Source organism: Phlebotomus argentipes, unplaced genomic scaffold, assembly GCF_947086385.1.
Source record: "Phlebotomus argentipes unplaced genomic scaffold, Phlebotomus argentipes genome assembly contig_75, whole genome shotgun sequence".
Lineage (NCBI taxonomy): Eukaryota > Metazoa > Arthropoda > Insecta > Diptera > Psychodidae > Phlebotomus > Phlebotomus argentipes.
Window position 1 is genome coordinate 3,389 of NW_026776170.1, and position 15,400 is coordinate 18,788.

General features: G+C 34.9%; 1 protein-coding gene across 3 annotated transcripts; it reads left to right on the top strand.

Annotated features, from left to right (window-relative positions):
• Nucleotides 1-698: 698 nt before the first annotated feature.
• Nucleotides 699-13,734, top strand: LOC132256999 (transcriptional activator protein Pur-beta). Of its 3 annotated transcripts, none has more exons than XM_059753658.1 (7): nt 699-769; nt 850-1,037; nt 1,103-1,375; nt 1,438-1,556; nt 3,308-3,429; nt 3,486-3,591; nt 3,659-13,734. In XM_059753658.1, exons 2-7 carry the CDS (start codon nt 1,001-1,003, stop codon nt 3,812-3,814), a joined length of 813 nt encoding a protein of 270 aa, XP_059609641.1. In that variant the 5' UTR covers nt 699-769; nt 850-1,000; the 3' UTR covers nt 3,815-13,734. The 3 variants fall into 3 exon arrangements, with proteins under 3 accessions (XP_059609641.1, XP_059609640.1, XP_059609639.1); XM_059753657.1 differs by having other exon boundaries at nt 711-784; XM_059753656.1 differs by having other exon boundaries at nt 719-1,037.
• Nucleotides 13,735-15,400: the final 1,666 nt, after the last annotated feature.

Sequence of the window (15,400 nt, forward strand, 5' to 3'; positions counted from 1 at the left end):
AATCATAAATTTTCGGTAAATTTATTATGTTTGAGCTGAGGTCAAGACCTTTCCAACGAACCGTTACTTTTGGGGCCCTATTCATTAGGAGCGGAGATATGGAAGGTCAAAGTTCACACCTTTACCGGCCCAAATCTCCGCAGTTGACCAACCGATTTCGATAATCTCTTCACCAAAAGACGTATCTCAGCGCCCTTTAGCAAACCATATTCACCATTAGTCTGTGACGTCATAACAAATACAACAATATTGAAAAACTTTGAACGCTTGTATCTCGGCTCAGGTTAGGACGACTCTAAAAAAAAGATTATATTTTTTGTGGATGCAATGGAACCCGAGTTGTGACAGTTTGAAATTTTAATTTTTTAATACGCTATAACTTTGGTTCAATTATATTCAATCTTGATAATTTTGGGGCTTGCTGGAAAGCTCTTGCACAGCTCTACGACTATTTAGAATAACAGAAGTTCTGATGAAGTCTGATGACCACCGCCAGAGGCGCTAATGACAATAACAAAATTTTTTAAAATTTTTAAATAAAAAATATTGAACATTTAAAATAAAACAAATGAACAAGAACTGCGGTTTTTTGAAAAATGTGAAAATGAGACTCAACTTGGTTATAAAATATATGGAGCACATTCTGTGACGCCGCGTCGGCGCAAGACCAACAAGACGAAGTGAGAAGAAAGAAAACTATCATGCCAGTGTGTGACAGTAACATTCATCGTGGGGGTATTGTCTGGGGGTGGTGAAAAGACGACATTCCGTAAGGGCAGACACTGTAGTACACTCGTGATTAGTGACATTATTCCTATCCTATTGGCGCGTGACAAATATATTTTCCAGGCGTACATTTGGGATATTTGAACGCCATATAGGCGACGAACATCGTATTCCGGGAGGCCTCTGCTCTGATGCTCCACCTGGAGGCGCATAGGTGAACCCGAGGGCTTGCATTCCTGCTTCACATCGCAAGTAAGCGTGCGTGTTATTCAGAATGTCAGACCTTGGCAGTGGTGACGAAGGTGGTCAAAGTGAGTAGCGCTCCAGCCTACCCACCCCTCCCATTTGTGATCTCACTTACTTTTTTTACGCTCAGAATATCACGTTCAGGGCATGGATGGCAATGGCGGTGATTTTGGTGATCCTGGACAAACTGGGCAGCAAACGGAGCAGGAGCTTGCCACAAAAATGTTACAGATTCAATCTAAACGCTTTTATTTGGACGTAAAGCAGAATCGACGCGGACGCTTCATAAAAGTGGCTGAAATCGGTGCAGATGGTCGGCGTAGTCAAATATTTCTAGCTTTGTCAACAGCGGCAGAATTCAGAGATCATCTATCAACTTTTAGTGATTATTATGCATCATTAGGTGAGAGTTGGCATAAATTTATAAATCAGCTAATAGACATTATATTTTTACATTCGGAATAGGACCCCCTAATCCCGAGAGTGTGCCCGAAGACGGCAAACTCAAGTCGGAAATGATGATAAAAGACAATAGGCGATACTATTTGGACTTGAAGGAGAATGCCCGTGGACGGTTTTTGAGGGTGAGCATACTAAATGGTATTTTTGTACTTCTGCGATTATGTACATTTTGTATTCTTTAAATTCCGTTACAAGTTCCAAGAAAATTTATGAAAATAACAAAAAAAAATTTTTTTGGCTAAAGATAAAAATAAAATGAATATCCCCAAAAGAGGTAAATCGAAGCAATCACAAAGTGGATAAAGTAGTAAGGATCCAATTAAGGGAGTAAAAGACTAGTTCGGAGTGGTTGTATGTGAGTGGCAGATTCAAGAACAGATTGCCTGGACGAGTAATAAAATGGATATCTATCTATTGCCTCTTCATTGTACTCGAATTTGAGGTCGTGGGTTGGTAAACTGAAGTAGATGGGCAAAGAAAGTATATCTTTGATAAGCAAACATTGGCCAAATAGAATTGCTTTTTAGCTCACTTCTTGAGATAAACCTTAGTAGAAATTCTTCTGTACTCAATTTGTGCAGTGTTTGAGGACATAGAACATGTTCTTTGGGTGCTTGTGTTTTCTAAGGAACAGAAAGAGAAGTGAAACACGGAACGCCCTCTTTTAAATTAACTTTTCAAGAAGGAGGAATAAGGAATAAGAAGAAGGTCTTCAGGTATAGAGAAAATTTGAGATGAATTTGGTCATTATTTTGGGGTGAATTGGCAATCCAAAGTATATTTCATATCTTCTCCAAGGGGTGACAAATGTCGGTTTTGCGTGTCACAGCATCTTGCATCTCGACTGCATCGCGATGCACGGAGATGCAAATTCTATAAATTTTGTAAATATTTATAACTGCATTTTGGCATCTCTGATGCATTTTGACTGCATCTTGGACCAAGTGACACTGCATCTCCGACATTAGCCACCCCTTGTATCTTCTCCGATCGCGGGTGTTCTTATTCCAAGCTGTGAATCCGTCTCTGGTCATAGAATGGTTTCCGGCGGAGAATAAAGGAGATAGAGTCAGTAAGTGACAAGAGACAGAAGCCTCAATTTATATATAAAAACTGTTAGAAGAGATATACTCCATTATTCACAATCATTCACAATCCGACTGATCAATTCACAATACTCCTTTATACTTTCTATCCTTTCGTGGATCACTATTAAGTAAAGTATAAGAAAGTCTAACAGTCAAGTGAATAAAAACTCAGAAGTCATTCCAAATCAGTTGTTTGGCAGAACCATTGGCTCTACAGTCATCTTCGAGTGCGACGATTGGAAAAATCTGTTATCAGGAAAGCCTTGCCTGTTCACATGTGAAGATAAGTGAAAGTGAAGCACATATCATCATTGCATCATCCAAATCATCACAAAACACAGGGAAAAATGTGTTTAACTGACACTGACAAAAAATTGTCTGACTTCCACGTGGAAGAAATTGGGTAGAAACTGGGAGCAAATTGGAATATTATGCCCAAAAACTCTCTCAGAGGGCACATTTTGCATTTTATGACAGCTAAAAAGTATTCGTAAAGAAATGACTTTTGACGATTGAAATTCATATTATAAAAACTCCTCATCGAGCCTTGCCACGCCTTCACGATTGAATTTCATTCGTACTTTACACTAACAGTCGCTGCGCGGCCTTCAATATAAGCTCTGAAAAGCGTAAAGTTGCAATTCCATTCGTAGTTTTTACGCGCTGAGTGCACATTGTGCTTTTCCACATTTTGTATAATGATTTTGCATTTTACGCAGGGTAATCAATAATACAGCGAAGTTTTTTTTTTTGGATAATAATACAAACAAAATATATTGTCATAGGTCTCTCAAACAATCACAAGAGGTGGGCCAAGATCACAAATTGCAATCCCAGCACAAGGTATGATCGAGTTTAGGGACGCCCTTACTGATCTACTTGAAGAATTCGGAACGAATGACGGCGGGTGAGTAAAGATAACATAGATAACTGATACACGTAATTCTGAAGTGTACTTATTAGGTTCAAAGGTGAATTGCCAGAGGGTCGTCATATGAAGGTGGACAACAAGAACTTCTATTTCGATATTGGACAAAACAATCGTGGTATCTATATGCGAATTAGCGAGGTGAGCTTCATGTATTTAAATTGATATGAGTAATTCCGTATATTTTTAAAACTTATATGTTTTTAAGGTGAAAAGTAATTTTCGGACTGCAATAACAGTGCCAGAAAAATGTTGGTCCCGATTTCGAGACATCCTCTCCGATTATTGTGACAAAATGAAAAAATCGTCCGATTTACCTATCACTGCCGAAACTAACTTACAAACATCTAATAGTTTAAAGTAAAAACTGTTGGTAGAAGAATAGCTGCAAATATAAGAGAAAAAAAATTAGTCAAGAAGAACCTAAAAGTTTAAAAGAGATAACGGAAACAAGCAAAGAATGAAGAGGATACAAAAGCAGGGCAGATGAAGATATGGAAAAAGTTCTATGAATAACTTAGTACGAATAGAAATAGATAAATACAAGAATATATATGTATGTAAATATATGTATACAAATATAATTATATACAGATATATGCTACAACTACACACACACACACACACACACACAAACATACACATTAACAAAAAATATTTTAAAACAGTAGCTCTTAGACAGTGAAATAAGAAAGTAAAGTAAGACTTTACAAGTCACAAACCAACAATTAAAGAAAAATACACTTTTTGGTTCTTGCTGCGGTAAGAAAATGTATAAACAATTATTAAAAATTTAAAATAATTAAAATACAGAAACAAATTAAGAATTGATCGAATTAACGAATTGCATAAATGAAAGTATGTTGATATGAATGATATAATAACCATTTCCAATCACTTTTTAATTTAAATAATAATTAGAAAATATGTAGAGAAATTGAATATAAGATTTTTTTTATTGATGTGAAACCACATTAGAGCATGTCTTGTGAAATCCTTATCTTGTAATAAGATTTCATTTAACATCCTCTCTACAATTGCTTTTTATTCTTTTGTTGTTTTGTTTTAAAAGGTATTGTAAATTTTCTCAAATTTTATGTTATATGCAAATAACGTGAAACTGTAGCTAGGGATACAATTTTGCAATGTGTGTTCGTTTCATAGTAATACTGATTTGATTAAATAGTACTATGACTAAAAATTGAAATAATGAATTACGTTTGCATATTTATGCTTCATTTCACTGATAATTTGAGCATGATATCAAGTGATGATGAAATATAAAATATAAGAGTTTATTTTCAACACTGGGATTAATTCATTCAAAATTCCAAGTTCAAGTGTAGCGACTTTGTTTCATGCATTTGAATCAAATATTTTTTCTTTCTTCCCTTTACCGTGTCTTGAAATGGAACATTTTTTCACCACAAATTTTTTTTTAATAATCATCTCAAATTCAAATAGAGAAAGAAAATTTTGTTGCGGTGGTAATGTTTTCGATTCAAAATTGTTCATAATACCCAAAAAAAAAACCATGGAAAATACGATGTTGCCAAGGCGTGGAGTATAAAAGTCAATAAAATATTGTTGTGAAATTTTTTCAACCTTAAAAGACGGCCAGAAGGACGAAACCTAAACTATCTCCTGAGCACCCAATTCATATGAGATTAGATTAAAACCCGTTAATTGAATGATATTTGGGCACTTTACCTTTACATTCGCAGGTCTAAGCAGGGGTATTAGACACTGGGAATGACGCAAATGCGCAATTACCTTCGGTGGTAAGTTGCGGCTCACGACATCTCTGGAAGAGATTTACACGATGGGAGGAAAATCACATTGATTCAAGGTTTGGGTTTTGCTCTAGTGGTTATTTTGGTAATTTCATTCATATACAAATTTCGCGAACTGTACACGGTTGTAAAGAAATCGACGGAGTCGATCGTTTTTTTGTCGTGACGTCACGGCAATAGTGAGGATAACGACTCAGCGTGCACTCAGACACACTCTCCGACGCGTGATTCAGTTTTTAAAGCTTTTATTCGCGAAGTCGCGGGGTGCAAAAGCCGCGAATGTGATATCGTGCCAGGTTCCTTAGGCGGCTTTTTAAATTCTCATCTGAAGGAAACACTCTGATTTCATCTCAGATACCCCGGACAGCCTGCTGACTGCCTCAAAGATGAGCTATAGCACAAGTCCCACACACAGGTTGGCTGCCGGTCTACAATGGCCGCGCAAAAGGATCTTGTCTTGATGCGTGAATTTTAGTGATTATGTAACTTCTATGTTACTTTTGTAGTACAATTTGCGATATTCTTTGGTGCGGACCGATAAACAACCTTCAACCACTTAGAGAGATTAACTCACAGCATCGAAAGCCAAGTGAGGCTTCTCTCTCCGTTCGCGTGAGAGCCTAGTTCTCTGGTGACAACTTATGTCATCAAACTAAACGTTGCAATCGGTGGGTTTTTCGATTATGACGTCTGATTTTACACTACTATAATTTAATTGGATATATCGAACAGATTTGATTTTGTGCTGAAAAACATGCTACTTTTCAGCTAATTTAGTGCTGAGTCAAAGTGATGGCAATCGAGCAACTCACAATATTTATTATCTAGCTGGGATCTAATATCTGTAATCGCGCTAAAAATCGAACCTAGCAAAAACAACTCGAATCGACTCATGCAATGTTGGAATAACGAAATATGACGTAAATAGGGGGGGGGGACACTTTTTTGATTTTCGTGTCTGTTTGTCGTTCCGTCCGTCCGTCCTTCCGGCGTGACAAACGGCCTTGTGGGGCCTAAACGGTAAGAGGTATCGACATGAGGTTTGCCGCGAAGGTTAAAAGTGTGCAGTGGTAATGAAGATTTTTTTTTTGGTCAAATCCAACCCCCCACCCTTCAGTCCGCCACTTTGAACACCCCAAAATACACTTTCCTCAATTATTCAGCCCCATCTGGCATGAATCGGACTCAAATTCTGGTATGTTATAGCTGACCTCAGGACATTTCCAACGAACCGCCACTTTACAACCTAGGACCTCCCGGACCCTAGCTAAAAGGGTTCGAATTTCAAAAATAAAAATGGCCATAGCTTCGCTTCTAATTAACCGATCGGAATGATTTTGTAGTCATTGGATGGGTCTCATAAAATGCCATCTCCCACAAAAACAACATAACTTGGTAGGACCACCGCTAGAGGCGCTAAAGTAAAAAAAAAAAACCATTTTCGAAATTTCGAAAACGAATAACTCGAAAACGAAATCATAAATTTTCGGTAAATTTATTATGTTTGAGCTGAGGTCAAGACCTTTCCAACGAACCGTTACTTTTGGGGCCCTATTCATTAGGAGCGGAGATATGGAAGGTCAAAGTTCACACCTTTACCGGCCCAAATCTCCGCAGTTGACCAACCGATTTCGATAATCTCTTCACCAAAAGACGTATCTCAGCGCCCTTTAGCAAACCATATTCACCATTAGTCTGTGACGTCATAACAAATACAACAATATTGAAAAACTTTGAACGCTTGTATCTCGGCTCAGGTTAGGACGACTCTAAAAAAAAGATTATATTTTTTGTGGATGCAATGGAACCCGAGTTGTGACAGTTTGAAATTTTAATTTTTTAATACGCTATAACTTTGGTTCAATTTATTCAATCTTGATAATTTTGGGGCTTGCTGGAAAGCTCTTGCACAGCTCTACGACTATTTAGAACAACAGAAGTTCTGATGAAGTCTGATGACCACCGCCAGAGGCGCTAATGACAATAACAAAAATTTTTTTAAAATTTTTAAATGAAAAATTTCGTTCCAAGGTCACACTACTTTCAGATAATTTCTTACGTATTTCAATAGTCCAGATCGAGACCTTTCCAAAATGGGGTTAAACTTTTCTGTCGAAGCCATAGAACCAGAGTTATAATTTTTTTGGTTTTCAGGACTTGGATTTTACATTGCATTTGGAAATTTCCATGCTTTCTTTCCTTCTAACTAAATCGAGTTGGCCACGGAAGAGAGAAATTTTTATAGCTAATATGCCATAAGTACACGCAAAGCGTGTGTTTTTCACGCACAACATTTTCACGCCCGACCGGGATCTTTTCCACAAAATGCGTATTTCTGACAATTGATGTCCGATACAATCGCGATAAACGATTTCATCATATTCTCTGTAGAACACTTATCTAACAAAGCATAAGAATTTCCACAGTGAATATTCTCATTTTCATTTAAAACTTGTTCATTTGCTTAGAGGTGTAAGGTACAGGAAATTTAAATTAACTAAAGCCATGATTAGAAATCACTAATTTTGTGAAGAATTCTTCTCAGAACGTATCAGAATACAATAGAATTAGCTAGACTTCTAGGTTTAAAGACGCCACGCGTAAATTTTTTTTTGGGTTTTTTGACTATTTCGATTATTTATTACTTGGAAATTTACCATCTTCCTACTTATTTACTTATGTGGTCTTACGTCCCTTTAAGGGACATGGCTTTTTCCACAATACCTCATCATTTTCCGTGATCTGACGCCACCGTTCGCCAGCAACGCAACATCTCATGGGGTTTAAGGACATGGTTCACACCTTGTTTGGTGTCGACCTCTCCTCCTAGGCCCCGATAACGGCGCAGTACTTCATAGCTTCCTGGACATTCTCTCGTCAGGCATGCGGTGCAAATGCCCGAGCCATCCCAGTTTCTTTGCCCGAATAGAGGCAGCAATGTCTGGTTCCTCATGGAGCTTTTCCAGTTTGTAGTTCATCCGGAACCGTAATTCCCTTTCATTCACATTTTGGACTGGGCGATAGATCCTGCTCAGAATTCACCAGCCTCGGCATAAAATACGGGACTTTCAATGTAAACGGATATTGTTTTAAGAGTTTAACATGGAGTAAAATTGTTTCTCAATCTCTATGACCCAATTTGGTAAGAATACCACACCTCTGTCATACATTTTTCTAACCCAAGACAAGATAGTAGTTGAGAAAATGTATTTAACTACTTGTCATATTTGGGTCTTGATCCCGGGGCTGCAAGATTGCAATTTTGACGTACTTACCTATTGATGGTAATGAGAAATTCTTCGCAATCTTATATTTCGTACCAAAATTATATTAAAATAATTCTGATAATGACATTAAATGCATAAACTTTTCCTTAGTGTTCGGACTGGCAATGAGAAATAATAAAACCATCTGCTCAATTGTATATCTAGTAATACGTGATATCTAATGGAGTAAATAAAAAAGAAAATTGATTTTTAAATTTATTTAAATTTTATTGGAAACTAAAGATCTATATAGAATGCACTTTACATTTTTGTTTTTCGATATAAGAGGACAAAAGGCTTAATCTGAGAAATTTTTTGTAGATTTTCGTGATATTGTGCTGTCTGAAAAGTAGAATTGGGTATTTTCTGATCTATTCGCATTTCAAATTAAAATTTTATTATAACAGAGGAGTGCGTAAGCTCATAAACGCCAGAGTAAAAAAAAGTATCATCCTACTTATTATGTTTTTATGGGTGTTAAGTGAATAACAAAAGGACCAAGTAACTTTCAGTTCATGAATTATTTTTTTTTTTTTTACCATAAATTCGTTTTTTTTTTAAATTGAAATTTCTGGCTTGGAAATTAAAAGGCAAATTTTACTATTGGCGTTTTAATGTCTTTATTTCACTTGGTAACGTTATCGGTTCACTGTATGTGCCAGCTATGGTTTAAATCAGATCTAATTTTTTTTACGGTTTAGACTTATGTATGTGTTGAGCTTTCCAACAAACCCTACTTTAGGCTAGGATACAAATAATCAGATTTCAAAAATGGGTATTCAGATTTTAATAACTCTGAAATAACTGTTTTGTTCGTTCAATTGAGGCAATTGATAGGTCTGCCACTACATTCAATTTAACAATATAAGTACTTTTGAAACTGCTTTGTCATAGGCTGTAGGTCGTGTTACTTCTGTGTAATTTATAATCCTTCGTACTGTAGTATCCCGTACGGATTTGGCCAGGCCTTAGGCTCCGGCTAGGTTAATTCCCACCAAAGATAGCACATCCAAGACAACCCAGGGTCAAGCCACGAATCCCAAAGTTATTTTACCTTGCCGATATTGCCGGAATTGCTCGCCTCTTTCCGCGCTTACCGTCTCTACAATCTTTGTTTGGCAGGAAAAGCTCAGTTCCATTCCAACCATATATAGCGAATGAATATGGTTCTACAATGGATTTTGTGATTTTGCGTTTCTTCAGCGGTAATCGTTAAGAGCTGTGATCTTACACACCTGCTAAAATTTGAGCGATCGTAGGTGTTTTGCTTCTTTTTTCAGGGCTATAATTATTGCTTAGTGTTAATGTTTGTTCAAATGGGTTTGAAAATGGTATTCTTTACATGGGGAAAATTTAGAGTGAGTCTTGTAGTGAAATTCTGACTGTGGGGTTGATAATTTTATTTTTGGAATGTGTAAATAATTGATAATGATTTAATAATCATTAGCAATGATCATTTTAGCAGCTGGAACATATGCGATCGCGCAAAAAAATAAATATTTCAAATTCACCTAAAATGAACTCAGGACGACTACATATTCAATTCGATTTCAATTCAATTTATTTATGGCAAAACTTAGTGCCAATCCTCTTACAAAATTGTTCTTCCGAACGATTTCAAATTTGAAATATTTAAATGGCCATAACTCTGCTTCTACTTATCTGAACAAAATCTTTTTGAGTTCAGTGGAAAGGTCAACACTCATCTACACATTATATCTTAATACAACCTATAACCAACGGAAACTAAAGTAAAAAAAAAGTGTGTTTGAAAACTCAAAATCGATTATCTCAGAAATTTTTTTTATGTATTTTCTTAAACGTCAGTATGTTGTAGCTGTGATCAAGACCTTCCAAACGAATCGTTATTGGGGAGTCTGATGTACTAGTAATGAAGATATATGGGGTAAAAATTCTCACCTTAATCAGCATAGATCTCCTCTGTTTACTAACTGATTTCAATCATCTTTTCATCAAAAGACGTGAATCGACGTCCTTCAGTAGACTTCATCTACCATTAGTCAGGGATGTTCTTAGTGACACCACCATATTTAATTGACTTTTTACATCTGTATCTCGGCAAATCTATATGTATTTGATAAGATTTTAGTATGTTGTAGTATATTTCAGATCTCAATCCAACAGAAGTTCTTGCGCTGAATTTTTCTGAAAAGAATTTTTAGATTTGTGCACCTTTTTTTTATATCCTTGTTTTTATTTTGAGTTTGTCACGAAAATTCAAAAGTATATCACAGTAGACCTTCAAAAAACATTTTTAAAAGATTTTTACTTTCAAACAGAAAAAAAGCAATAGATAAAAAATTTAGACATGAGTAATCAAACTGATGATCGTAATTCAAACAGGCATTCACCGCGATATAATTTTTAGTAATATCTTCAGTGTAACAATAGGATATTAAACAGGTTTACAGGACCTCCTGAAAAACTTCTTTTCAGGACAATCAAATCAAGCCTTTAATTATCTATGTGTAGAAAAATTAAAACCCTCTATATGTGGCTTTTCCATCAGAGCCTGGAATACTAGGAAACATATCCATCATATGACTGGCCAATAATTATAGGTTTGTTTAATTTGGCTGTGATGGTCAGTGAAATCCTTAACATAGTTCCACTCAAGCGATATTTCAAAGGAGAATTATTTCTCCCTCAAGCAAGATAGTATTGAGAAAAGTTGATAATTGTTTCTTCCTCCATTAAAGAAAATTCAATTTTTTTATGATATGATAAAACCATATAGATTTTACTGAGATTCAACTGGTAACCATGCCGTATTGATAAGGCATAGTCGCTTCGTGGCTTTTCTAAAACTCTTTGAAAAAGCTTTGACCTCATTTACTACGAAGATGATTCGAGTGTTACTATGCTACTTTGGGCAGGAATCAGCAAAAAATACCAAAGCTTTGGCTCAATATGCAAGAATTGTATCATGACAAAAAATTCCAATTGTATTCAAAGGGGGTGCACATGTTCTGTGAAGTGGTTTTTGGTTGTGACAGAAATTTTCCCAACATTGTGACGCCAATTGAAACGCCGATTGAGGCGCTTTGAATTATCACTGAAAAGAAATAAATTTAGAAATAATTATTATGTACTATTTTTTCTTAAATAAAATTCCGACTGAACCTATAGTTATTGTCTAACGAGATGATGGTTAAGTTTCTCAGCATCCCCTGATTCTGTGGAAAAGCCGTATACTTAGGGTTTTGATTTTGGTATGAATAAATAAAAAAAATCACCAATTCAGACTCTGTAAACGTATTCTCGATTAACAATTGCCCACATTTTATGGGAAAATAATTTCCATTTCAAAATCAGACAAATATAGCTTATTTTAATGTTTAATATCTTTAATATTTCAATATATAATACAGATTATTTTCTATATACACAATGAAGTTTTGATGTGAATACTTACAGGTGTGTCAGAAATTGCAAAAGTTAATTCGATTAATAGATAAATGTATTAATGGTGATTCAACATTTTTCTAATGATGTGACACAGATGAAATAAAATTGAGTTAAGAAATAAATAATAGAGATATATTGGGTGTTTCTAATTTGTTGACAATGACAAAGAAAAAACTAACCCTGCGTTGGATATTAAAAAAGTATAGTTCAAACAGATGAATTAAGGAAAGTGAATTTAAAGATGAAAAAGTAAATAGTTAAAAAATGTTTGAAAGCACACCAGTTGAAAATTGTGTGGAAAAGTTTAATGTGATGAAGCGCATAGCGGTTGAAGCACATATAGAAAAAACATTGAAGAATACATTTATAATTGAAACAAAGGAATAGATATACACAAATATTTTTTTTTGTTTTAAATATGATAAAATAAACGAAAAGTTGTGAAAAAAAAACAAATTATAATAAGATGAAAAAAAAAAATTATGAATAATTTACAGTGCAATACTTTGGACTTGAAGACAAATGACAAACGCACTATTCAGCTTATTGTCGAGAAAGGATACATTAATAACATTCAAATTACAGAAACAGGCCAAGTATAGAAAGCAGTACATACTGTTGTGTAGAAGCATGTTGACAGAAATATAATTTATAATTGTATTACAGATATAAACTTAGAGAAAAAAATATTTTGGCTATTTTGAGCAGACAATGTATACAAAAAAAACGCTAAAAACCTAAGTAAATATTGAAAAAAATACTGTTTGAATTCAATGTTATACACTTTGTTATATGGAAATTATAGAGATTTCACTAATATCTAATTTTTCATTCTCAGTGTTATAAAAGGTTAAAATGCATACAACTGATTTTAATGATAAAATAATGAATTTTCATGAATACATAAACGGCTTTTTGTCACCTAAAGGCTATCAAATATGTTTTCCATTATATATATTTGGTTCACATAAAAAATGTATAAGCATATGAGAAGCGGGTGGAAAATATTTGGAACGATTGTAGAATTCATTTTATTTTGTTTCCTACAAGGGTCAGTAAAAAAAAATGAAGTTCAAAAGATATTACAAAAATTCTTTACCGTGCCAGAGTTATGAAAACTGGTGATACGTGGCTGTTTATCATTAATCATCATAATTCTTTTATAACAATATTCAAAGTATATTTTGCCTCTTCATTGATTTTTTATATTCATGTGGAATTGAACGTGGCAAAAATCTATATACGTATGGGTTTCTGCTTCATTTAATTATACTTAGATTCAATATGAGTAAAGCATGACAATTATACCACAACCGTGTTTTATTACGCATAATGTGAGACTTACGTTAATCTCGGTCTGTATAACAGAATGTATAACTAAGGAGAAAAACTTTAGCAAGAAATCATAGAGATTATGATTTTTAATAATTTTCAAAAATTCTTGTCAAAGAAAAAATTGTTTTAGTGGAATATATATGACCTCTCACCAGCTGATGTAGTGTTGTTTTGTAAGTAATAAGTTGTCAGAATCTCAAAGAAAATCAACAGTAGGCCTATGCCAATTATTGGCACGCCAATGAAATTTAGAAAAAATCTAATAATAAAATAAATGCATATAATACATGAAAAAAACAATGTGTGACATTGAAGTCATTGTAATATTTGTTTTAACTTTGCACAAGAGAACTTATGCTCTGTTAAGTCAAACACTGAGATGATGTGAAAATATGCTAAAGTAATGGAAAATCTATCAAAGACTCTTTAAAAACAAATAAATCAGACAGTTGAAATGAGAATTATCTTGTATTTTGTAAAGTCGCAATATTTTCAAGTATAGCTTTGCTTAGATATCTGGCAAAGTCAGCAATTTAGTCTCACATGACACTTGGATCCTATCACGTTCTATTTAAATTTTTTCCCCGTTTAACATTCACTTTTTGGACCTGTTCAGTGCAATAATTTCGGTAATTGGGACGGTAAATAGTGTCTCGTTATTGTTTATTATCCATTTATTAAAATAAATTTACGTTGTGCTCCGGAATCTAAAATTGACCCTTGCGCAGGGTGGAAATCTCGCGAAAACTCGTGGGAAATTTGGTCTGGAATTTCGCTGGAATAGCGGTATTATCATAATTTTTTGTCATGTTTACTATACATCCGGCGCCGAAGCAGCAGTCGTGCGAGTAGGAAAGAAAACTCAACACATTTTTTCATTTGGAAGTAAAAGTTACGTTGAATTCAAGTGAAATAAGTAATTTAAACTGCACATTTTAGTATAAAATTAAGGATATAGTGCAGTGTATTTGTGCTTATGAAGGCAAAACATGTACGTTATGGAATTGAATGTGAATTTAGTCTCCTCACAAAAAACTTGCCACTCTAATTATAAATGCAAATCGTCCAATGTAGAAATTGCTGTGAGTAGGCATATTAAAAATTTGCTTATCCTATCTTATTCTCTTCATATCTTGTCCTTAACTTATTCCTCTGTGCAGTGCCTCCAAAAAATTTATAGAAAACGTTGATATACAGCAGTAAATTCTTGATGCAGTGGATAATTCAAATCAATTGAATAAAGACAAACAATGTTTTTATCACATATCATTACAAACAAATACATCAATATGGTCATAGAAGGGTAAACTCTAACTCTAACTTGATCAACTCGATGGCCTCATACTGCAGTCTGTAGCGATTTCTCCTGGCGATACAGAGGCCCTTAAATCAAGTCTTGTTGAGTGAACTTATCTTAGCAAGAAAATAAATGTGGATAAGCGCACGAGAAGCGTGTATGGACAGGAATCGTTGCAAATCTGTCACGCATTCTCGCAATACGAACGTCCGGACATTGTGATTGTCTACGTCACGTTTTTCGGTTCACCATTTGATCACTTACGCACTTTTTCCGCTTTTTACTCTTTACTTTACTTCCGCCTTTTACTTTTTAGATTACAAAAATACACATATCAGAAAAAATAATATACTCATTCATCCCAATTTACGCAAAGGGCCTAGCACAGGTACTGTCTGTGTTATATATATATATATATATATATATATGCATATATATATATATATATATATTTATATATATATATATATATATATGCAATATAATATATATATATATATATATTATATATATATATATGCAGGTCCATAGACCTGCACACGCAAATTATTGTAGCAAGTTATTGACTACAACAGCGGCAGTTTAGTTGAGCAACCTTCTGTATCGCTCGGAGAGAGGTCTGGGAACCACAAGTGGCTCATTTCGTCCTGGCGCAGCGGAGGCGACAAACAGTCCTAAGGGACAAATCTTGTCCCTTATCTGATGCGAATAGGCTCTGCTATATTAGGATAGCCTGGAGCACCCAGGACGGCCACGAGCAAGGCGGAGAAGTCCGTTCCTCTTGTGGATTTTCCGGCACAATCGGGGCGTTATCCACGGCTTCAAAGGAC

Excerpts from the sequence above, each read along its gene's own strand:
- LOC132256999 (XM_059753658.1), top strand. The coding sequence starts at position 1,001 with ATGTCAGACCTTGGCAGTGGTGACGAAGGTGGTCAAA. Across the intron at positions 1,038-1,102 it reads TGGTGACGAAGGTGGTCAAA|AATATCACGTTCAGGGCATG; the intron begins GTGAGTAGCGCT and ends TTTTACGCTCAG. Across the intron at positions 1,557-3,307 it reads CCCGTGGACGGTTTTTGAGG|GTCTCTCAAACAATCACAAG; the intron begins GTGAGCATACTA and ends ATATTGTCATAG.